This window comes from Piliocolobus tephrosceles, chromosome 11 (genome assembly GCF_002776525.5).
Source record: "Piliocolobus tephrosceles isolate RC106 chromosome 11, ASM277652v3, whole genome shotgun sequence".
In the NCBI taxonomy this organism is placed as follows: Eukaryota; Metazoa; Chordata; class Mammalia; order Primates; family Cercopithecidae; genus Piliocolobus; species Piliocolobus tephrosceles.
This window is the reverse complement of record NC_045444.1, coordinates 102,941,264-102,964,961: the sequence shown is the minus strand read 5'-3', so window position 1 is coordinate 102,964,961 and position 23,698 is coordinate 102,941,264. Positions and strand designations below refer to the sequence as shown.

The 23,698-nt window shown below is 45.3% G+C and overlaps 1 protein-coding gene across 6 annotated transcripts in view; it reads right to left on the bottom strand.

Annotated features, from left to right (window-relative positions):
* Positions 1-6,742: 6,742 nt before the first annotated feature.
* SMARCAL1 (SWI/SNF related, matrix associated, actin dependent regulator of chromatin, subfamily a like 1) overlaps positions 6,743-23,698 on the bottom strand; it is a 73,924-nt gene continuing 56,968 nt past the window's right edge. For 3 of the 6 annotated variants that reach the window (XM_023220638.2, XM_023220642.2, XM_023220640.2), the window contains 4 exons: positions 22,282-22,464; positions 20,539-20,639; positions 19,133-19,229; positions 14,532-14,848 (listed from right to left, as the gene is read on the bottom strand). In XM_023220638.2, the coding sequence (XP_023076406.2) occupies positions 14,609-14,848; positions 19,133-19,229; positions 20,539-20,639; positions 22,282-22,464 (621 nt within the window). In that variant the 3' untranslated portion in view covers positions 14,532-14,608. Of the gene's footprint in view, positions 7,714-14,531; positions 14,849-16,271; positions 16,725-19,132; positions 19,230-20,538; positions 20,640-22,281; positions 22,465-23,698 lie in introns of those variants that run through there. The other 3 variants (XR_002733357.2, XM_023220646.2, XM_023220649.2) reach the window with 3 other exon arrangements.

Below are 23,698 nucleotides of genomic sequence, written 5' to 3'. Positions count from 1 at the left end.
TCCTCCCCAATCTGTTATTCCAACTCTGGCTGTGTAAATTCAAGGAGGAGAAAAAGCAAAAAGTAGTGGATAGTGGGAATAGTTAAATTGATTTTTGCATACATTTTTGAATTTTCTAATTATCTTTTATAATAAGCATGTGTTTCTTTTATAATCTAAAAAACTCCCATTAAAAAAAAATCCAAACATCTCCAGTAACGACGAGTATACCTACCGCCCCAGATCTCAGGGTTTGTTTTTATTTGTTTTGTTTTGTTTTGAGACAGGGTCTTGCTCTGTCCCCCAGGCTGGTGTGCAGTGGTGTGATGACAGCTCTCTATAGCCTTGACCTCCCCAGGCTCAAGCAATCCTTTCATCTCAGTCTCCTGAGTAGTGCCCAGATAATTTTTTTATTTTTGTAGAGATGGTCTCACCATGTCGCCCAGGCTGGTCTGGAATTCCTGGGTTCAAGCAATCCTCCAGCCTCAGTCTTCCAGAGTGCTGGAATTACAGGCATGAGCCACCATGCCTGGACCCCAGATCTTCGGTTATAATATCATTCTTTAATGAAAGGAACCAGGGCCCCTTAGAGAAGTGACTCATTCTAGGACTGCAGCAGGAAATATACAAGGTGAGCCTGTAGTATCTTGTAGTGCTAGGAAGTAAGGAAATGTTCAGAAAACCCTACACTGATGGAGATATGTCAGAGAGATACAGGAGTCAACTGAAAGAACTCCGAATAGCCAAAGCTAGAAAATTTTGAGCAATAAATAAAGTAGTATTGATTTATAACCCAAGTGTAAAATAAATATCCATGGGTCCACGTGGATATAAATAAATGATAGACTAAGTAAATAAATGAAAGACAAGAGGCAAGTCTCTTTTGCAGAAGAATTTCTTTTTTTTTTTTTTTTTGAGACCGAGTCTTGCTCTGTCACCCAGGCTGGAGTGCAGTGGCGTGATCTTGGCTCACTGCAACCTCTGCCTCCTGGGTTCAAGCAATTCTCCTGCCTCAGCCTCCTGAGCAGCTGGGACTATAGGCATGCACCATCACGCCCAGCTAATTTTTGTATTTTTAGTAGAGACGGGGTTTCACCATATAGGCCAGGCTGGTTTCGAACTCCTGACGTCGTGATCCACCTGCCTTGACCTCCCAAAGTGCTAGGATTACAGGCGTGAGCCACTGAGCCTGGCCAAGAAGAATTTCAAATAATTTATGTGGATATTCTGCCCTCGAGGGTGAGCATAACTCCCCACTTCCTAAGTGTGGGTTGCACAGAATGACTTCCTTCCAAAAAGCACAGTATAGAAAGGGGAAAAAAGAGTAACTTTATGGCCAACACGACCTCAGCCAAGGTGATGAAGGTCAACATCAAAAGTGATAAGTCATCTTGTTAGTATGTCCCTTTGATGTGGAATGAAAATGGCACTTTGCCTTTGTGATCTTTCTCCCAAAACCCATAACCTCAGGCTAATTGTGAGAACAATAGACAAATTCCAAAAGAGGGACATCCTTCAATATACCTGACCAGGGCTCCTTAAAATTGTCAAACCAGGAAAGCCTGAGAAACTGTCTCAGCCAAGAGGAGCCTAAGGTGACACGATGACTAAATGTAACATGATGTCTTAGAACAAAACAAGACAATACGTTAAAAATTAGGAAGATCCAAATAAACTATAGACTTTAGGTCATAATAATGTATTAATCTTGCTTTATTAATTGTAACCAATTTACCATACTAATGTTAAGATGTTGCCAGGCACGGTGGCTCACGCGTGTAATCCCAGCACTTTGAGAAGCCGAGGTGGGCAGATCACAAGGTCAGGACATTGAGACCATCCTGGCTAACACAGTGAAACCGTGTCTCTACTAAAAATTCAAAAAATTAGCCAGGCATGGTGGCACGTGCTTATAATCCCAGCTACTCGGGAGGCTGAGGCAGGAGAATCACTTGAACCTGGGAGGTGGAGGTGGAGTAAGCTGAGATTGTGCCACTGCACTCCAGCCTGGGCGACAGAGCAAGACTTTGTCTCAAAAAAAAACAAAAAATTGTTAACAATAGAGAGAATTGGGTAAGGGTGTACAAAAGCTACTCTCTCCTCAATTTTTTTTTTTACATAATTCTAAAACTGTTCTACAAAATAAAGTCTATTTTAAAACAACCACCACCACCACCACCCAAAGAGGTCACCACAAGTCAATTCCATGAGAACAGGGCTTATGTTGTTCACGTCTGCATCCCAGGACCTATACAAGAGCCTGACATGACAGCAGTAATATCTATCGAATGGGGGATAGTTACCTTGCATGGTATAATGGTGATGGGTATATGAAGCATTTTATATGTTTTGGTTTCTCTGGAAGCCCAAACTGGAAACTGAGGCCCAGGGAGGTCAAATGACTTGCCCAAGGTCACATAGCCATTAAGTGACATCTAGACGTGTGTTCTCTCCACTGTATCACATGATTCAAATCTCTAGGTCTCTTCCCTCAGCTGCAAAATGAGTATATTATACACCTCTTAAGGGTCTCCAGAGGATAAAATAACTTTCATCAAGTGTCTAGTGGACATTTTAAAGTACTGGCCAGTGTGTTTGTTGAGATCCTGCTGCTGCTGCTACTACCTCTGATTTCAACATCTCTTTCTGCCTTTTCTTTTTTTTTTTTTTTTTTTTTTTTGAGACGGAGTCTCGTTCTGTTGCCCAGGTTGGAGTGCCGTGGCGCCATCTCGGGCTCACTGCAAGCTCCGCCTCCCGGGTTCACGCCATTCTCCTGCCTCAGCCTCCGTTCGGAGTAGCTGGGACTACAGGCGCCCGCCACCATGCCCCGCTATTTTTTGTATTTTCAGTAGAGATGGGGTTTCACCGTGTTTGCTAGGATGGTCTCGATCTCCTGACCTCGTGATCCGCCCGCCTCGGCTTCCCAAAGTGCTGGGATTACAGGCGTGAGCCACCGTGCCCGGCCCTCTTTCTGCCTTTTCAGTCCTCTCTCCTCTTCTGCCATACTCAAGGAACTACAGAAGATCTGCCTTCTCCTTTCCCTTAAAAATATGCCCATCTCTTTTCTCCTTAATTTCTTTAGCTTGAACACAACGAAACCACTACAGTCATGGTAACTGCTACTTGAGGCCCACAAAGGGAGTGAGACATGCTCAAGATATTTCGCTTCCACCAGAGGCCTCATGCACCCTCTGCCCCCATAGGTTAGGGTGGAAGATGGCAAGGGGCCAAGGGAACAAGTCCGTCTTCCTTCAGAAGGGAAATGCACTACATTTTGGGGTTGTCTGGAAAGCTCTCCACCTAAACAATGCCTGCCTCCAGAAAACTATAAATTAAAACAAAAACATATCCATATTGGTACAAACAAAGGAAACTAGTGGAAGGAATCTTAAACACTCACCACAGTCCTCCCTTTTCAGACTGTGCCTCTTGGCCAAGCAGGATGGTGCTCAATTGACCTGGGGAGTGAGTGAGTCAGCTTCGTGCTGGGGCAGTCCAGGCAGAGCTGAGGTGAGCCATCCTGGGCTGGCGCTAGTTAGCAAATGTGCTACCTCCCCCACACCCTCCACTGCAGAGCCTCCTACGTCTCTGGCCTTCAGGGGGTCTGAGAGAGAGCAAGAGAAGAGGGAATGCATGAGTAGGAATGCGATAAGCAGCTGAAAATGAGACACTCCATAATAGGAGGAAATTGTTCATGTTCAGAGCAATTTTGTCAAAACTGAACAATTCTCTTTAAATAGGAAGCTTGAGGATGTACAAATAGCACTCATGAAATCAGCTCTGAGTGACTTCAGAGAATTGGCCCTCTCCTAAAGTCTCAATTTGTCTTATCTGTGGGCTCATAAATTTCCATCCCTATTAGAGGACATCTGGTGTAGAGAATGTTAACTGTAATGTGTCCCCATAAAAAACTCAGTAAAAATCACTGCTGACTCACCTCTGCTCTTAAGGAGCCCTCAACATTCACTCTTTGCCTTTAGAAAAATAAGTAAGTTGGCTGGGCGTGGTGGCTCATGCCTGTAATCCTAGCACTTTGGGAGGCCGAGGTGGGTGGATCACGAGGTCAGGAGATCGAGACCATCCTGGTTAATGTGGTGAAACTCCATCTCTACTAAAAAAAATAATACAAAAAATTAGCCAGGTGTGGTGCCGGGCGCCTGTAGTCCCAGCTACTCGGGAGGCTGAGGCAGGAGAATGGCGTGAACCCGGGAGGAGGAGCTTGCAGTGAGCTGAGATTGCGCCACTGCACTCCAGCTTGGGTGACAGAGCGAGACTCTTGTCTCTAAATAAATAGATAAAAATAAAGAAAAATAAATAAGTTTAAAGTTGCCTCCAGAGAGGAGTTCTTGTAGCTGTTAACCAGTTCTCTTGGGGCATATGGAACATTTTATTCTTGAAAGAAATCTGAGGTGCAAGCGTCATTCCAAGTTCTTCTTGTGCTGGAGACAGAAAGGGTGCATCGGGGCGTTTTTCTTTCACTTCGTGCCTCAAGAGAGCCTGCTCTCCACAAAGCCCCTGGTGGCCACAGACAAGAGTGGGGCCCGTACAGCATTGTTGAGAGCCCTGTGAGCCCAGAGCCACAGGCAAGAGCTGACCCAGCAGGAGAGGTGAGGCCCTCCAAGGCAATCCTGGATGCCCCGCAAGAATAAGAGTGCGGGAAATTGACTTAGGCAACCCTCCATTCCTTTCCTCCTTCTCGCCTCAAATTCCGTTTAAACTCGTTCTAGTTATTAATGGACCCATCACAGAGCATTTACACAGGAAGGGCACGCGTAAAGACTGGAGTAGTCACTTGGCAACTCTTTTTTTTTTTTTTTTTTTTTTTTGAGACGGAGTCTTGCTTCATCGCCCAGGCTGGGGTGCAGTGGCCAGATCTCAGCTCACTGCAAGCTCCGCCTCCCGGGTTTACGCCATTCTCCTGCCTCAGCCTCCCGAGTAGCTGGGACTACAGGTGCCCACCACCTCACCTGGCTAGTTTTTTTTTTTTTATTTTTTAGTAGAGACGGGTTTCACCGTGTTAGCCAGGATGGTCTTGATCTCCTGACCTCGTCATCCGCCCGTCTCGACCTCCCAAAGTGCTGGGATTACAGGCTTCAGCCACCACGCCCGGCCGGCAACTCTTAAGTGGGATAAGGTATGTTAAAAGAAAAACTTTCAACAAATTAAATTTAACAGAGTTTAATTAAGCAGAGAATGATTTGTGAATTGGACAGCCCCCGCAACCAGAGAGGTTCAGAGCAGCTCCAGGGTTGCCACATGGTTGGATCACATTTATGGACAGAACAAAGAAAGTAACATACAGAAAAGGGAAGTGAGGACAGAAAGAGCTGGATTGGTTGCAACTCCACATTTGCCTTATTTGAACACACTGCCAACGATTGGCCACCTGTGATTGGCTGACATGTGGCTGCAGTAATTGCCTGAGACTTGGCTACTTGTTACAAGCATGGGTCCCAGTCTGTTCACCAATCCAGTTAGGTTACAGTTCACTCTGTACAGAGAAACTTTTAGGCCAACTTTAAAATATGTAAGGAGGCAGCATTGGATTAAATTTAATTTAATGAGTAGCAGGAGGCGGAGGTTGCAGTGAGCTGAGATCACACCATTGCACTCAAGCCTGGGCGACAGAGAGAGGCTCTGTCTCAAAATAAATAAATAAATAATAATTTAATGGGTAGATCAATATGAAACAATGGTCAAATACATCATGTGAAGTGAGTCATTTTCAGTATGAAGAATTTGATACAATTTTTGTAAAACCAGATTCTGTGTGTATTTTACATACGTTTGTATGCATAGAGAATGACTTACAAATGACTTCATCTCAAATTATTTAGTTATTACTTCTAGGAGGTAGGGCTGAGGGCGGGAGGGAGGAGAATGCAGGACTCTTATTTTTGAGCTTATACATTTCTAGATGAATTTTTTTTTTTTTTTTTTTTGAGATGGAGTCTCACTCTGTTGCCCAGGCTGGAGTACAGTGTCACGATCTCAGCTTACTGCAACCTCCGCCTCCCGGGTTCAAGCGATTCTCCTGCCTCAGCCTCCTGAGTAGCTGAGATTACAGGCAACCGCCACCATGTCCAGCTAATTTTTTTTGCATTTTTAGTAGAGACGGGTTTTCACCATGTTGGCCAGGGTGGTCTCAAACTCCTGACCTCAGGTCATCCGCCCGCCTTGGCCTCCCAAGGTGCTGGGATTACAGGCATGAGCCACCGGGCCCAGCCTTAGATGTATTTTTACATCAAGTTCATAATATTGGAAAGAAGGCACTGCAGAGCAGTAGGTGGAAGGACCACCTTTTCCATAAGTGGTGCCGAGCTAATTGCATATTCATATGGAAAAAATTAACCTTGGCCTTACCTCGCCCCATATACAAAAATAAACTGCAGGTGGATTGTAGATCTAAACATTAAAGGCAAAACACAAAAGCTTCTACAACATACTATTTTCTTTTTCTTTTTCTTTTTTTTTTTTTTAGACGAAGTCTTGCTCTGTTGCCCAGGCAGCCTTGCCCTGTCACCCAGGCTGGAGTGCAGTGGCACGATCTCAGCTCACTGCAACCTTTGCCTCCTGGGTTCAAGTGATTCTTCTGCCTCAGCCTCCTGAGTGGCTAGGACTACAGGACTACAGGCATGCACCACCACGCCCAGCTATTTTTTTTTTTTTTTTTTTTTTTAGTAGAGATGTGGTTTCACCATGTTGGTCAGGCTGGTCTAGAACTCCTGACCTCAGGTGATCCGCCTGCCTCGGTCTCCCAAAGTGCTGGGATTACAAGCATGAGACACCGCACCTGGCCTCACAACATACTATTTTTATAACCTGGGGGTCATGGTTACATGGATGTTTATTTTTAAATATTTTGTTAAACTGTAAATTGTTTTATGAACTTTTCTGTATATTGTCTTTTGCCCCCAAAAAGAGGGTTAAAAAAAGAGAAAAAGAGCCTCAAAATCTGTTGGATAGGGGGTGGGAGAGAAATGTGTGCAGAGGATCTTGCAAAATCAAATGACTGTTGATTGTCATGATGCCCAAAAGACTGTGACTCACAGGCTTCTTAATGCTTTCTGCTGTGGTCGGGAATTCATTTCCTTCACTGAGACCTCACAGAAAAACACAAAACCAAAACAAAGCACAGGTAGAAGAGACTTCTCCGATTAACCCTCTTTAAACTTCCAAGCCATTTTTTATGTTGGTAATTCTGAACTTGGTGAGAAGTGGGAGGATGGAGTAAACATAAGGTTGGACTTCATTCTCTCCCCTTTGCAAAAAAGAGGATAGAACTTCAAGAAGCATTGAGGTTCTAACAGACAAGAATGAACAGACAAGGCAACACCTCAGAGCCAGTGGTGTGGGGATGACACCTCCTGCTCGATTTCTCAGCTCTCCCACTGATCTAGAAAAAGGCTCCTCTGAAGCCAAGAAGGAAAAAGACATGATTAATTCAAGCACAAGTGGATCAAGACTAACAGGATCCTTTGCTGCCTCTTAGAGGCTTCCTTGATGCCAGCCCTAGAGGCAGAAATCAACCAGGATCACTCCGGAAACAAGATACCTCTCAGTGACCCTGGTGAGGGAAGGCAGAGACCAGCTCCATGGGCCAGAGGTGACGTCTAGTAAAATCCTGTAAGGGTACAATTGATGGCAGGGACAGGAGTGGGAGGAGATGGGCCCAGATTTTCTTCATTTCAGTTGACGCTTCCAGAAAACACAGTTCTGGAGGTCTGGACTGTGCTGTGAAATGAAGGAGGAAAAGGAGTTAGTGTGGAAACATTAATACCACTTTAAACCCAGTGATATTCACTCTCTATATAAATAAGTCCAAGTGTCTTTTGCTGAATTATGCAGAACTGGCTAGGTGACTCTTAACAAATTTCAGAGGTACATATGGGATGGTCTAAGTTAAAATAGATAGGCTACATGGTATAAATAAAATTTGCTTTGGAGGACCTCAGGGACATCTCAAAGAGAGAGTTCGTTTTTTTCCAGAACAGCTAAAACTGAGGTTCAACTAAAGGCCTCAGATGGAGGCTCGACAGGCCGTATTTACTAAGACTACAGACGAATAATGGTTTTAAATATGAGCACCAGGCAGGGTGCGGTGGCTCACGCTTGTAATCCCAGCATTTTGGGAGGCCGAGGTGGGTGGATCACCTAGGGTCAGGACTTCAAAACCACCCTGGCCAACATGGTGAAACCCCATCTCTACCAAAAATACAAAAATTAGCCAGATGTGGTGGCTGGTGCCTGTAATCCCAGCTACTCGGGAGGCTGAGGCAGGAGAATTCCTTGAACTCAGCGAGTGGAGGTTGCACTGAGCTGAGATCACCCCACTGCACTCCAGCCTGGGTGACAGAGTGAGATTCTGCCTCAAATAAATAAATAAATAAATAAGGGCACCAAATTGCAAGGAACGAGAGCAAGGCCTCCCATTGGCAGCCACTGACCTGACTTCTTGCAATATCACGAGGGCCACTCTGTGCTGCAGGTCCCGGGGTGAATACAGCAGGAATTTAGTAATTTAATGATGATCGGTGATTCACCAGAGCAACACTGGGTATGAAGGTCTCTAAAATCACCTGTACATTTCCCTTTTATTTTTGAAGCATAACCATTGTATTACACCCCTTATACCCATCGTATCCTAACCACATTCCTGGAGGAGAAACTGTGAATGGGAATAGAGAATGAGATCCTAAGAGATCCAAGTCCATAGAGCCCACATAAAAGCTGCATCAAAACTCTGGTGGGGACCGAGTGAGCAGCAGGCAGGTGGAAGCATCTCGGGAGATGTCCACAGGGCCCCGGGTGAGGGCTTCTTCATGTTTCTCAAGCCGTGTGATTCAGATACACAGAGCAGAGGCTTTGGATGGGCACTGGGGCAGGTGAGGAAGAAATATTCCTTCCTGAAGTTCTCTCAAGATCTGCCTGTGATCCAAAATCCTTTCTACTTCCTGGGCCTTGACTCATTCCAGAGATTTTTCCCTAATGAAGTGACTGTGTTGTTTCCATTGACAAGACCCCTAAGTCTGCAAAAATCCATGCAAACAACATGTGGGCAAAATTTATGTACAATTTTAGCATTTCTTTTCATACAGGGTCTGTCCCTATTGGACCACCTCCCATCATGCCACCCAGGACGTGAACGACTATGTCCTTCTCCATACCTGCATTAATCTCTGGGTCCATTGCCAATTATAAACCTCCAAGGGCAATAGCCATGAGGTGATGTACAGTCATGCATCCCTTAATAATCAGGATACATTCTGAGAAATTCGTCATTAGGCAATTTTGTCATTGCATGAATCTCACAGAGTGTACTTACACTAACCTAGATAGTAGCATCCAGTAAACGCCTGGGCTATACGGTCTAGTGTATTGCTCCTAGGCTACAAACCTGTATAGCATGTTTCTGTGCTGAATATGTAGGCACTTGTAACACAATGGTAAGTGTTTCTGTATCTAAACATATCTAAACATAGGAAAGGTAATGCATTGTGCTACAGCATTACAATGGCTATGACAGACACTAGGCAACAGGAATTTTCCAGCTCCATTATAATCTTAAGGGACCACCATGGTACATGCAGTCCATTGTTGACCAAAAGTTGTTATGTGGTGAATGACTATAATTGGCTTTTCAGAGCAACCACTCAAAAGGGGGTGTAGTATAGCTTACTAGATGAAACTGCAGCCAGTGCTCTGTTTTTTGCTCTTCGAAAACTGAGTGCCTGATTTGGACAAAATCATAATAAAATTTAGATAGAGCCAACATTTGTCCTCTGGAAGCTTCTGACAAGACACAAGTCACTGTTATAATAGTCAAATGTCAAACTGGTATATCTAACAAAATTAAAACAAAAAGCTAGGAGTGAGAAGATTTAAGAAAATTCAGGTCGCCCAAAGGAAAGCCGAGACAAGACATTCTCTCTCGGCCTTTGGCCCCGGATTTTCATTTCAGCAGATAATGAGGAGACCAAAGGCCTAGTTATTTATGGAGATCTGGGGCCACAGCAGAGCTCCTCGTGGCAGGATAAGCCAGTGGAAAGCAGACTCAAGGGCTAACCCCACAGTCCTCCTCAGCAAGCTGGGAGAAGCAACTGATGCCACTTAGACTCAGATGCTTAGACTGGGCCTTCTGGAAGAGATCTGGCCTAAGGAGCAGCCGGCAGCTTGACACAGTGACCAGCTGGAAGCACAGCAGCTGCACGCCATGCAGCAAGGTGATCCTCTTCACTCATTTCCTGAGGCCAGAGCCTTCCTTACGCAGGACATGGATGCCCCGGTCCCAACTGTGCTGAGGTGTCAGGAAGCCTCCCCCGCCCCCACTTTGAACAACAGTGAGGGGGGTTAGGTGGTCTCAAAAGATCTACTCTGTCAACTGGAGCTTTTGAGAAACTCAGGAAAGGGAATTAAAAAGGATAAGAAAGTGGTGCATTCCAGGGTCTTCCCGTTCTCTGTTGCAGAGAGCCAGCAGGTGGACTGCAGAGACAGACTTCCAGCCAGCGCCAAGCCCTTCAGGAAGGGAGCCATGTACCAAACTCAGCTAACAGACCACCAAGGCACCACTGGGCCTCCTGCTGGGGAACAGCGCACCTATGGGTGGGCTCTAGGGGTGGGGTGGCCTGGTTGCGGTTTCTGCTCTGCCACTTCTTAGCTTCTTAGCTGGACTTGAGCAATTTGTATTATTTCTTGGCTCCTTTTCTTCACCTGCACAATCAAAATACCACTGCCTTCCTCCAAGATCGCATCAAGTGTGACAATTATGTAAAGCACTTAGTCCAGTGCCTGGCACCTAGTAAGTACTGAATAGTGAAAACAATTTAAGTCTAACAAATCCACACACCATGACGTCAGACAAATTAAGCATCTTTCATTGCTGCTGTGAAAATTGCGCTAACTCTAAACTCTAACGTACATCTGGCTCCCTGCCCTTCTGTAAGACCAGTTAGAGCAGCAGCATAACCATTGTATTACACCCCTTATACCCATCGTATCCTAACCACATTCCTGGAGGAGAAACTGTGAATGGGAATAGAGAATGAGATCCTAAGAGATCCAAGTCCATAGAGCCCACATAAAAGCTGCATCAAAACTCTGGTGGGGACCGAGTTTTGGTAAAATACTTTTAAAACCTCCCATTCCTGGTTGGGTGCGGGTCTCACACCTGTAATCCCAGTAGTTTGGGAGGCTGAGGCAGGTGAATCACTTGAGGTCAGGAGTTCGAGACTAGCCTGGCCAACATGGTGAAACTCTATCTCTACTAAAAATACAAAATTAGCCGGGCGTGGTGACAGGCGCCTGTAATCCCAGCTACTTGGGAGGCTGAGGCAGAAGAGTCGCCTGGAGGCGGAGGATGCAGTGAGCTAAGATCGTGCCACTACTCTCCAACCTGGCAACAGAGTGAGACTCTGTCTCAAAAAACAAACAAACAAACAAAAAACCCCAAAAACTCCCATTCCTGGACACCCATTCTGGTTTTCTTCCTCATTTACTTCCCTGCACAGTCGTCTCTCTGTGTTGCAGTTTGAGGGGGTCAGTCAGAACTGCCTTTTTTCGGAAGCCACTCTTACCCTCTTGGTGATCCCATTCAGCCCATGCTGGGGCAGAATCCACGGCTCTTTCTCTGACCTTTCCACAGTCTGAAGACTCACACATCCAACTGCCTGCAGGACATCTCCACTTGGATCTTGCTAGATTGTGTGGGTTTTCCAGAAACAGGCACCAAGACAGAGTTTGGGGCACAAGATATCTATTAGGGATTAACACCGGTGAAAGGAAGGGGATGGAGGCCTGTTTGGCAGGGGGAGAGGTGAGATGTGATATAGGCCTGCGGGAACCTTAGACAATCCAGCAGGGAGCGGGGGAAGGGAGCAGGGAGCTCTGCAGCGAATACTGTCCAGGACATAGTCCCTGGGCTATATGGTCTAGCCTATTGCCCCTAGGCTACAAACCTATATGGCATGTTCCTGTACTGAATATGCAGGCACTTGTAACACGATGTTAAGTATTTCATCAGAGCTGCCCCGCATTAGGCCAAAATGGCCCAGCCTTTGTGCCCTGCCTTGCTCAGTCATGGATGCAAGCTGCCTTAAGAAGGGTGTGACCTCAGACAAAGTGGCTTTCTGCAGACCAGTTGTGGCCAGGTGGAAGTCATCTGCCAACTTCATTCCCCACAGCTGAGCAAGCCCCTCCTTGAAGGGGATCTGGGTGGGGTGTCTCCAAGTTTGCTAGATTATCTCCCAGCCATTTCAAATTCAACAAGTCCATAGCCAAACCCTTGATTTTACCTGGCTCCCCAACCTCCCCTTCCCACCCTTTCTTCTCTTACCACTTTGCTCAGGCCAACACCAAAGTCGCAGCCTCTCTTCCACAAATGCCCCATGGTCAGTCTATCTACACATATCGTTCCATCGCTTCCTTCAGAATACATCCAGAACCCTAACACTTCTCATCTCTTCCATGGCGCAACCCATACTCAGCCACACTCCAGCACCAACCCCACGGATAGTCACGATAGCTTCATAGCTTCCTACCTAAGCGTTCCCTCTGCCCACCTTTCCTGCTCTATTTTCTGCACATGCATTGGTGTGAAATACTTTTTATTTTATTTTATTAAATAGAGACAGGGTGTTGCTATGTTGGGCCTGATTATATTTATAAAAAATAAAAAAGGGCCAGGCATAGTGGCTCACACTTGTAGTCCCAGCACTTTGGGAGGCTGAGGTGGTAGGATCACTTGGGGCCAGGAATTTGAGACCAGTCTGGCAACATAGTGAGATGCTATGTCTTTATTTAAAATTATATATATATATAATAATAATAATTATTATATTATAAAATAATAATATAATATATATATATATAATATATAAAAAAATAAAAATAATAATTATAAATATATATATTTATAATTTTATAAGTTTTAAAAATATAATCAGATTGCCTCATATGTCTGCTCAAAGCCATTTGGTGGCTTCCATTCATATTCAGAATTAAACCCAGATTCCTTTCTATGGCCTATGAGCTCTGCATCATTCTCTCCCTCTCCTCAACATTATCAACTATTGCTCTTCCCCACATGACATCCTACTCCCTCATCACTCTCTAAACCAGAGCTGCCCAACACAGGAGCCACCAGTCTCATATGGCTACTGGGCACGTGAAACCGGTGGCTAGCCCAAATTGAGATGCTGCCCATGTCAAATACATTGTTTCAGACTTAGTTCAGAAAAGAGAATGTAAAATTTCTTATTTGTTTTTTTGAGACAGAGTCTTGCTCTGTTGCCCAGGCTGGATTGCAGTGGCATGATCTTGGCTCACTGCAACCTCCACCTTCCAGGTTCAAGTGATTCTTGTGCCTCAGCCTCCTGAGTAACTGGGATTACAGGCGCGTGCCACCACACCTGGCTAATTTTTGTATTTTTAGTAGAGATGGGGTTTCTCCATGTTGGTTAGGCTGGTCTGGAACTCCTGACCTCAAGTGATCCACTCACCTTGGCCTCCCAAAGTGCTGGGATTACAGGCATGAGCCACTGCGCCCAGCCCAAGAATGTAAAATTTCCCATTAATAATTTCTAAATATTGTTTGTAAATTGAAATAACATATTTAATCTATTGGGTTAAATATATTATTAATCTTTTTTTTTTTTTTTTTTGAGATGGAGTTTTGCTCCTGTTGCCCAGGCTGGAGTGCAATGGCGTGATCTCAGCTCACTGCAAGCTCTGCCTCCCAGGTTCAAGCAATTCTCCTGCCTCAGCCTCCCAAGTAGCTGGGATTACAGGCACGCACCACCACACCTGACTGATTTTGTAATTTTAGTAGAAACAGGGTTTTTCCATGTTAGTCAGTCTGGTCCTGAACTCCCGACCTCGGGTGATCCTCCTGCCTCAGCCTCCTTATATTATTAATCTTAAATTGAAATCTTCTATTAGAAAAGTTACAATCACATATGCAGCTTGCATTACATTACTATTGGACCATGCTGCTCTAAACCAGGGTTGGCAACTATGGGCAGTGAACAACTTCCAGCCCACTGTTGGTTTCTATACAGCTGGTAAACAAGGAATGGTTTTTACATTTTTAAACGGCAGAAAAAAAAGAATAATTTGTGATACATGAATATTAATAAAATTCAAATTTCAGTGTCCATGAAGAGTTGTATTGGAAAAGAGAACCTACAACCATTGCTTCTCCCACTGCGTAAGTTCCACAAAGGCTCATACTTTGCCTTTTGTTGGATGAATGACTGCCAGCACCTAGAACAGTGCCTGCACAAATTACATGCCCTATAAATATTTGTTGAGTCAGTAAATTTTAAAATTCTAGATTATGGGGACTGTGTAGAAAGGACCTCATTATTTAGAGAACATGAATTACCCACTACTACGACTTGCTGTGTCCATCCCTAAGCCAGAAGAGCGGAGGTTAAGACCCCAAGCAAGCTCACACATAACGACACAGGAATGGAAAGTTGATGCTTGGCCTGGTCTCCTGCTGAGCCTGGACACAGGCACAGGCACTGCTGCAATGGCAAGAGAAGTGCAAAAAGTTTTAAAACAAAACACATAACTTTATTTTAATTCCATGATTTTAAAATACTTTTTATTTTTTTTCTTTTTGCCCCTTTTACAGGGGAGAGGTAAAACTGTCCCAGTTATCAAAAAATTCAAATCTCCTTTTCTTCTGTGGACTGGCTGTCAATAAGCTTTCATCCAGGGTGTCTCCCATGTTCTGGGAACTACTTCCAGATGTTCCTGAAGCACTTCCTGGGTCAAAGGACTCTGCTGCTTCCAGGAGCTCCATATCACTTCCTTCTTTCTCAAAGGACTTCTGGAATAGGTCATAGATCTTCTGCTGCTTTGGGTCCTTCATCACAGAAAGAAAAGAAAAGATAAAAGGAAGAACCCAAGCTCCAACACTGACTCTCCTCCACTGGGGCTGATTGGAGAATATAAAGATGAGAGACCACACATTTTATGGTGTCAGGGAGCTACATGATGGCAAGTGCACATCATCTCAGCAAACCATCACTAAAGCAGCCTCATTGTTTTAGTGTCTGACATCTTACCCTCTCTGCGCTCACAGGGTTAGGAAAAAGAAATGATTGTGAGTGCAAAGAAGCTGCTCTCACGTTATAATTTACGTTGGAAATGTTTTCTCCCTTTGAACTTTTCAAATCACTATTTCAATACTGAAATAGCACTCAAGATCTCATTTCCTCCAAAGCCTTTCTCTACTAAGGGTCAGTTAAGGTGTAATGCAACTTCTAAATCTCTATTTTTAAATTTATTTTTATTTTTTAAATTTTTTAAGAGACAGGATCTCACTAAATGTTGCCCAGGCTGGTCTCAAACTCCTGAGCTTAAACGATCTGCCCACCTCAGCTTCCCAAAATGCTGGGATTGCAGGTGTGAGCCACCATGTGCCCAGCCCCCTAGACTTCCAAATCTCTGTGTTCAGCCATGGCTTATACCTAATTTTCAAAGTGGTGGAAAAAACATACACACATTTAACATATTCATAAGTAGATATGTGTACCTATTCTGATTACCTTAAATTACAAATAATCAAAATACCTACCAACAGCATCTATACATTGATGACAATGGTGTAGTGTTAAAACCATGACCAGTGGATACAACTACAACACACGATCACTATCACCCCTCTGCCGATCTTTCTTACGTCTGAATTTCCAACCTTGACCATTTTTCAATCCAGAGGTATATTTTCCATATCTCCACTGACATCCCACAGTTTCATAAAACTAACACTGGTTTAAAATCAGATGATCTCTTGGCTGGGCACATGGCTCTTGCCTGTAATCCCAGTACTTTAGGAGGCTGAGGTGGATGGATCGCCTGAGGTCAGGAGTTCGAGACCAGCCTGGCCAACATGGTGAAACCCCATCTCTACTAAAAATACAAAAAATTAGCCAGACATGGTGGTGCACACCTGTGGTCCCAGTTACTTGGGAGGCTGAGGCATAAGAATCACTTGAACCCGTCAGGCAGAGGTTGCAGTGAGCCACGATCACACCACTGCACTCCAGCCTGAGTGACAGAGGGAGACTCTGTCTTAAAAAAATAAATAAATAAATAAAAATAAGGCTGGCTGCGAGGGCTCACGCCTGTAATCCCAGCACTTTGGGAGGCTGAGGCGGGGGGATCATCTAAGCTCAGGAATTAGAGACCAGCCTGGGCAACATGGCGAAACCCCATCTCTACCAAAAATACAAAAAATTAGCCAGGTGTTGGCAGCGTGCGCCTGTAGTTCCAGCTACTCGGGAGGCTTGAGCCTGGGAGGCGGAGGTTGCAGTGAGCCGGGATAGTGCCACTGTACTCCAGCCTGAGTGACAGAGTGAGACCCTGTCTCTAAACAAATAAATACATATAAAAAATCACTGGTCTCTCATCTCTCTCCTATACTCCCAAAGCAGCTTCTCTTCCCGTAAGTCTGTTTTTTAGAGTCTACCTGCATTCTCGTAGTCTCCCAGGTGGAAATCATCCAGGCAAACAGAGTCCTCGGCTCATGCAAGTTTGTTACCCTCATCAGTTCCCTCCTCTCTCCTTCTAGGCACCATCTTTACTTGGGCCACATCACTTGGTACTGCATGGATTTGCAACAGCTCTTCCTGCCTCAGGTTTCTTTCCATTTCAAAGAGCGTACAGATCTTTGCCAGCTGGCCACTGTTTCTCACCATTCCTTAACCAAATCCCTCCACATTGGTGAAGCAGGGTTCCTTGAAAATTGATGACAGTCTGTCACTTAAGAACTTCAGATTATTCAATTAACCTGCACCCAAAATCTCCTAGCCTTTCAGGATCCCAGTCCTGCAGAGAGGGAAGTGATATGAAAGATCATCAAGGCTGACCCCCAAATAACCCACATGTCCTCCTCCAGGATGCCCTCATCAGCCTCTTTCTGAATACCTGCAATGTCAAGGAAATGCCACCCTGTAAGGCAGCCTATTCCAAGTAGAAAAAGCTGCTAATGTGCATTTGATTATGATGATGGCAACACTGTATGCTAACTTGGGGCATGCATAATTAATTGGAAGCGAGTTCCAAGATCAGATTAATATTTCATTTCCTCTCTCAGAAGGAAGCCTATCTCAGTGAGATATAACCTCTTCTGCTTTTGTCTCCTATATTGGAAGCAACATTTTCTTTTTCTAGTAGTTTGTTAAAATTTTTCAGCCCCATCTTAATTAAAAAATAAATTGATAGAGTTATTAATCAAAATAAATATTGAGAAAACTCATTAATATTACCTTGTACTTATATTTTAGGTAGAAATTCTTAACTAATTTAGAGTAAGAGAAAGGCAAGTAGGAATAAATGAGTTCAAGTGAGACTCCTTTAAAACTAGGCTTTTTTTTCTTTTTTGAGACAAGGTCTAGCTCTGTTGCCTAGGCTGAAATGCAGTGGTGTGATCTTGGCTCATCGCAGCCTCCGCCTCCCAAGTCCAGGGAATCCTCCTGCCTCAGCCTCTTGAATAGCTGGGAATACAGGCACGTGCCACCATGCCTGGCTAATTTTTGTATTTTTTGTACAGATGGGGGTTTCACCATGTTGCCCAGGCTGGTCTCAAACTCTTGGGCTCAAGCCATCTGCCCACCTCAGCCTGGGATTAGAGGCTTGAGCCACTATACCTGCTCAGGCTCTTTCTTTTCAAAAGGCATATGATAACCTAGGCTCTGTTACCATTTACCATTCAGCTGAACTGGAGAGTTCTTTAAAAAGCTTAAAAATAAGGTTGTTTTAAAATTGGCTTATTAACGATATATGCTTGAAAGGATAATTTGCAATCTGCATTTAAAAATATGATCTGAGTCTTATTTATCCCAATATTTAGCAAATAAATTCTTGCAAAGAAAATTTATTTGCTAAATAAATGTAAGTGAATGAGCAGATCCACAGAGTCTTAAGTCTTGGTGTCAACGATAAGATTTAACTCAACTTCTTATTTATTTAATCTTTTTTCTTTTTTTTTTTTTTTTTTTTTTTTTTTTTGAGGCAGGCTTTTGCTCTGTTGCCCAGTCTGGAGTACAGTGACCATCATGGCTGACTACAGCCTTGACCTCCTAGGCTCAAATGATCCTCACCTTTTCCTCCCGAGTAGCTGGGACTACAGGTGTGCACCACCACGCTTGCCCTAACTCAACTTCTGATGGTGATTTCACAGGAAGGAGGAGGTGTTTCACTTTCCTGATAAGCTACCCTAAGGCCCCTTTCTGCATGAGGCTCAAACCTGATTCAAGCTCTCCTGGCAGAAACAATTCAACCATGAGCCGTGCTCGAGGAGGCCATACTCCTAGTTTTCACCTTCTGGCCGACAATCCAAGCTGGGGAAGGAAAACAAGCTTTCGAAAGGCTCTGGGTCTCTTGCTCCCTCCATTGTGTTTCACTGAAATGGGGGAGGAAGAGTCTGTGGCAGCCACTGGGCTGGAGCACTGAGGCCAGGCAGGCATGATGGGCCTAGGGCTGTCCCGTCCAGAGGCAACACCCTTCCCCCTCAGCACCTTTGACAAGGCCTGCCTGGTTATGGAGGGATGCCTCTTACACTCCTCTATAACAAGGGGCTGAACTCAAAAGAAGAATGCTGGGCCAAGTCAGGAAGCCTTCTTCCTTGGGCTGGCTTCACATGCCCTGTGACTTTGTGCAAGCCTACTGCACTGCCGTGTCTCAGTTTACCCCTCTATCAAGTGGGGAGACACTGAGAATAAAATAAAATGACAGAGGGGAAAATATGTTCTGTGAAGCCAGTACCCTATTTTAAACACTCCCCATTCTGTGCTGGGGACACATTCCTGTGGCAGCCCTATGTGTGGTGTTGCTGTGTACTTTCTGAAACAATTCAACATTTGCCATGGGGAGTTTTGTCAGTTTCTAATGGTCTGATTGAAGAGGCAGCATTCGGAGTCTGTGCAGGAATGTCAGCAGCTGTAGGAGCTAATGCCATCACTTCCCCATAAAGCGATGCATGCATGGTTCAACTGAGAATGACTGCAGGCCATTGTTTTCAGCTCTGGGGCTAGGGGAGGTCCCTAGGAGTGATTCACATCCTCCTACTCAGGACCCAAAGACTTGGCAGAGAGCTTAATGCCTCCCTCTGCTCCAGGGGTGAAGAGCCATGTGCTGGCATTACCTTGTAGAGGTAATCAGTGGATTCTGTCATTTCTGAAAAATTGGTCTCAGAAAGCCCGGCTTCCGCCAGAACTTTAATCTTCTCTTGAATCAGGGGCCTGTTGGGGAGAAATAAGCTGCAGTGAATACAACCTGTGCAGAACCACCAGACTAATGAAAATGAGGCCACCCTTCTTGTTCTTATGGGACCACGGCTTGTTCACAGTTTCACATCTTTGCATCTCTCAAGGCGCAAACATCCATGTTGAAAAATTTGCCCCCTCTCATTTGTAAAAACTCCAATTTAGGGCTAAGAATATCATCAGGTTCCATATTCTTTCTAATGGAAGATGTGTAGGAAATAAGTCCTGCCTCATTACAACACAATTTTGAATCTGGTGGTGTTATGAGCTGCCCAATTAACGAATCCACTAAACAGAGAGAAGTAGGAGTGGCCCACACACATTGCAAAGGGAAGACTTCTTAGTCATAAGGCTAGAAACAGAGACAAGCAGTGGAAATGAATGAGATAATCAAGAAATTTAATATCAGGAAGAGGGAGATGAGGGGAAGAAGCTTTCTGAGATTTTTCACTTAGGTAACAGACAGAAACCCCCAGGTTGAAAATCTTACTCCAGCTCTGCTAACGAAGCACACTACATGGTCCAGGGAAAGCCACTTCCTCCCTGTGGTCCAGCAGCAGCAATGTAAGATGTACCCAGCAGACACATGCACATCATAAAAGGTGAAAGACTGTCACCCTGTCCTAACAAATGCCTTCACGCCTGGGAACGGGGTGTTTTACAAACTAAATTCCATCTACATTTTGTCACAATCGGCACCTCTCCCTGCCTCAGACCAGCAGGAAAAGGAGCCACAACGCTTTATTGCTATAAGATTCCACATGCACCCTGCAAGCCACCAGTGAACACTAGTGAGGGAGGCCAAATATGGTCATGATGAAAGCAGGAGGGCATTACTAGTCAATTTTCTTTTTCTTTTTTTTTTTTTTGAGACAGAGACTCGTCTTATCGCCCAGGCTGGAGTGCAGTGGCTCAGTCTCAGCTCACTGCAACCTCTGCCTCCCAGGTGCAAGCGATTCTCCTGCCTCAGCCTCCCGAGTAGCTGGCACTACAGGTGTGCGTCACCACACCCAGCTAATTTTGTCGAATTTTTGTAGAGACTGAGTTCCACCCTGTTAGCCAGGCTGGTCTCGAACTCCTGACCTCAAGTGATCTGCCCGCCTCGGCCTCCGAAGATGCCGGGATTACAGACGTGAGCCATTGCGCCTGGCCACTAGTCAATTTTCTATAGATCCTTAAAGACCTTACTTAAGAAAAGCAGAAGCACTTAGGGAGCAAAGTAAACATATCATCAGCTTCCACCCTTGCTTAACTCCAACTGCCAGGCCATGCAGCCAAACCATACCAAAGGTAGTCATCAGCTGTGCCCTTTGCCACGAGGTAGTGAATGCCCACCGAGCTGGTCTGTCCAATGCGGTGCACGCGGTCCTCAGCCTGGATCAGCACCTGTGTGTCCAGAAATCGAGACAGGCAGGTAAAGGCCTGAAGCAGTTCCACTCACCATAGCAGGTAGCCTCTCCACCCCATTTCCAGCCCCACCACAACCCTCCCTCCTCAAAGCACTTCACTGTCTCAGACCTAGAAATAACCTGCACTTCACCATCTCAGACCTACAAATGACCTGCCACTTTAACAAAAGAGAGAACCCAAAACAGCCCTGGTTGGGGAACTGGAATCTGGAACAGAAGATCTGCGGGTGGCCGTTCGGTGCTGGGCACTGAGCTAGGTGCTGCAAATGAAAAAGCACAGGCTCTGCCATCAGGCTGCATGGGGAGGGGCCAGTGATGGAGGCCTGCACACTTCCATTTCTTCTCTGTATGAAATAAAAAGTTATCTTCTAAATAAATAAAAACATCACACACAAGGGAGAGGCTATCCATGATTTGGGCATAGGGTGGTGGTTTAATATAGTGGTAAGCCTTATAATAAGGCTGGGCGTGGTGGCTCACACCTGTAATCCCAGCACTTTGGGAGGCCGAGGCAGGCAGATTGCTTGAGCCCAGGAGTTCCAGAACAGCTTGGGCAACATGGCAAAACCCCATCTCTACAAAAAATACAAAAATTAGTCAGGCATGGAGGTGTGCACCTGTAGTCCCCTGCTACTCAGGAAGCTGAGGTGGGAGGATCACCTGAACTCGGGAAATCAAGGCTGCAGTGAGCCAATAAGTTCCTGCAGTCCAGCCCAGGTGACAGAGCAAGACCCTGTCTCAAAAAAGGAAAAAAAAAAAAGAAACCACCTAACATCATGAACATTATTTCTTTTATAAAATGGCTTCACCCTCAAGGTCTACCCATTATTAATGTAGTCCCTCATGTGTAGCCAACAAAAGCCATAATATCAGATATTAAAGGGGATATAACTTTCCTGGAGATTACCAGAAAAACTTATGAGTTCAAACAAATGTCTTATCTCTGCTCTCAGTTGGTCAGCTAAGGCCAATAGTGGTCTCCAGGGAACTACTCACTGCTGTTACTCTGCATGAGGTCCATTGTTAAAGCAGCTCACAATGATGGCTACTGAAGGGGGCACAGGCTGGAATGTGAGGCCTGGGCTACAACCTGGTGCCACCACGTGTCCCTCTTCAGTTATGGCAGTGCAGTTCTTCCTGCCTCACCCCTTGAGCTCTCGGTGCCCTAACTTCCTCCTATGAGACATGAAGTCTAAGATTCCTTCTAGCCCTGGAAGACTTCAACCTTCCTGTTGATAAAACGGAGTCGATAATCCTACAGGTTGCTGTGAAAATCTAGAAACCAGCCAATCGCCTGGCGCGGTGGCTCACACCTGTGATCTCAGCTACTCGGGAGGCTGAGGCAGGGGAATCACTTGAACCCAGGAGGCGGAGGTTGCAGTGAGTCGAGATCACACTACTGCACTCCAGCCTGCGTGATAAGAGACTGTCTCAATAAAGAAAAAAAAAAGAAACTAGCCGATCGACATAGAAGTGCTTAAAGGAAGTGAAAACTGACTTGTGGGAAGTATAATGAATGGATAAAAAGGAAACCACACTTTCCACGACCGACACTCGCTGCTTCCTGCCCACAGCCATGAGCATGCCAGTGGGGTATCCAAGTCTCCTGCATCTCTTACCCCTGGGTTCCAAAACAGCTCAGCAAACACCACCAGGTCAGCCGAGGAGAAGGTGAGGCCCATATTGGCAGCGGTGATGGACAGCACGGCCACGGCATGCCTCTCCGACAGCTGGAACTGCTGGCACAGGTCCTCCCGCTCAGCCGACGAGGTGGAGCCATCGATACGGATGTGCTGCACGTGCTATAGGAACAAGGGGCAGAAGCAAGGTGGGCAACAGCCCCGGGCCGGGGGCTTCTGAGCAAACCATACCCAGCCACAGCGCAAGCACGGAACCAGGTTCCAGCTCAGCAGAGGCCCCTGCCTTCAGAGATTTTCTTTTCAAATTGAAATTGGTATCGAGATGATTGCTTATACTCAGGTGCCATTGTAAGAAATAATACAGAGATCCCTCTTAGGCCTTTGCCCAGTTTCCTGCAATGGTAACATTCTATAAAAACTATAGTATGATACCGCAGCCAGGATGCTGACTTTTATACAATCCACTGATCTTCAGATTTCTTGTTTTACTTGTATGTGTGTGTTCTACACAATTTTATCACCTGGGTAGGTTTTCATGTATTCATCTCCAATGTCAAGATACTGAACAATTCCAACATTGCAAGGATCCTTTTACCTCCCTCCCCTTTCCACGGTCCTTAGCTCCTGAGAGCCACTAATCTGACCTGCATTTCTAAAAAAATTTTTTTTTCTTTTTCTTTTTTAAGATGAAGTTTTGCTCTTGTCACTCAGGCTGCAGTGCGGTGGCTCATGGCAACTTCCGCCGCCCAGGATTCAAGCGATTCTCCTGCCTCAGCCTCCCAACTAGGTGGGATTACAGGCGTGCACCACCATGTCTGGCTAATTTTTGTATTTTTAGTAGAGGCGGGGGTTCTGCCATGTTGGCCAGCTGGTCTTGAACTCCTGAGTTCAGGTGATCCGCCTGCCTTGGCCCCCCAAAGGGCTGGGATTACAGGCGTGAGCCACTGCACCTGGCCAATTTTTTTTTTTCTAAGAATGCTCTATAGGCCAGGCACAGTGGCTCACACCTGTAATCCCAGCACTTTGGGAGGCCAAGGCGGGTGGATCACCTGAGGTCAGGAGTTCAAGACCAGCCTGGCCAACATGGCGGAACCCTGCCTCTACTAAAAATACAAAAATTAGTGAGACATGGTGGTGCACGCCTGTAATCCCGGCTACTCAGGAGGCTGAGGCAGGAGAATCACTTGAACCAGGGGTGGAGGTTGCAGTGAGCTGAGATCCCACCACTGCACTCCAGCCTGGGCAACAGAGTGAGACTGTCTCAAAAACAAAAAAAAAAAAGAAAAAGGAATGCTATACAAATGTTATATAAATTGCACAGCACATAACCTTTTGGAATGGACCTTTGCATTCAGCACTCTCTGGAGATTCATCCAAGTTGTTACCTGTATCAATA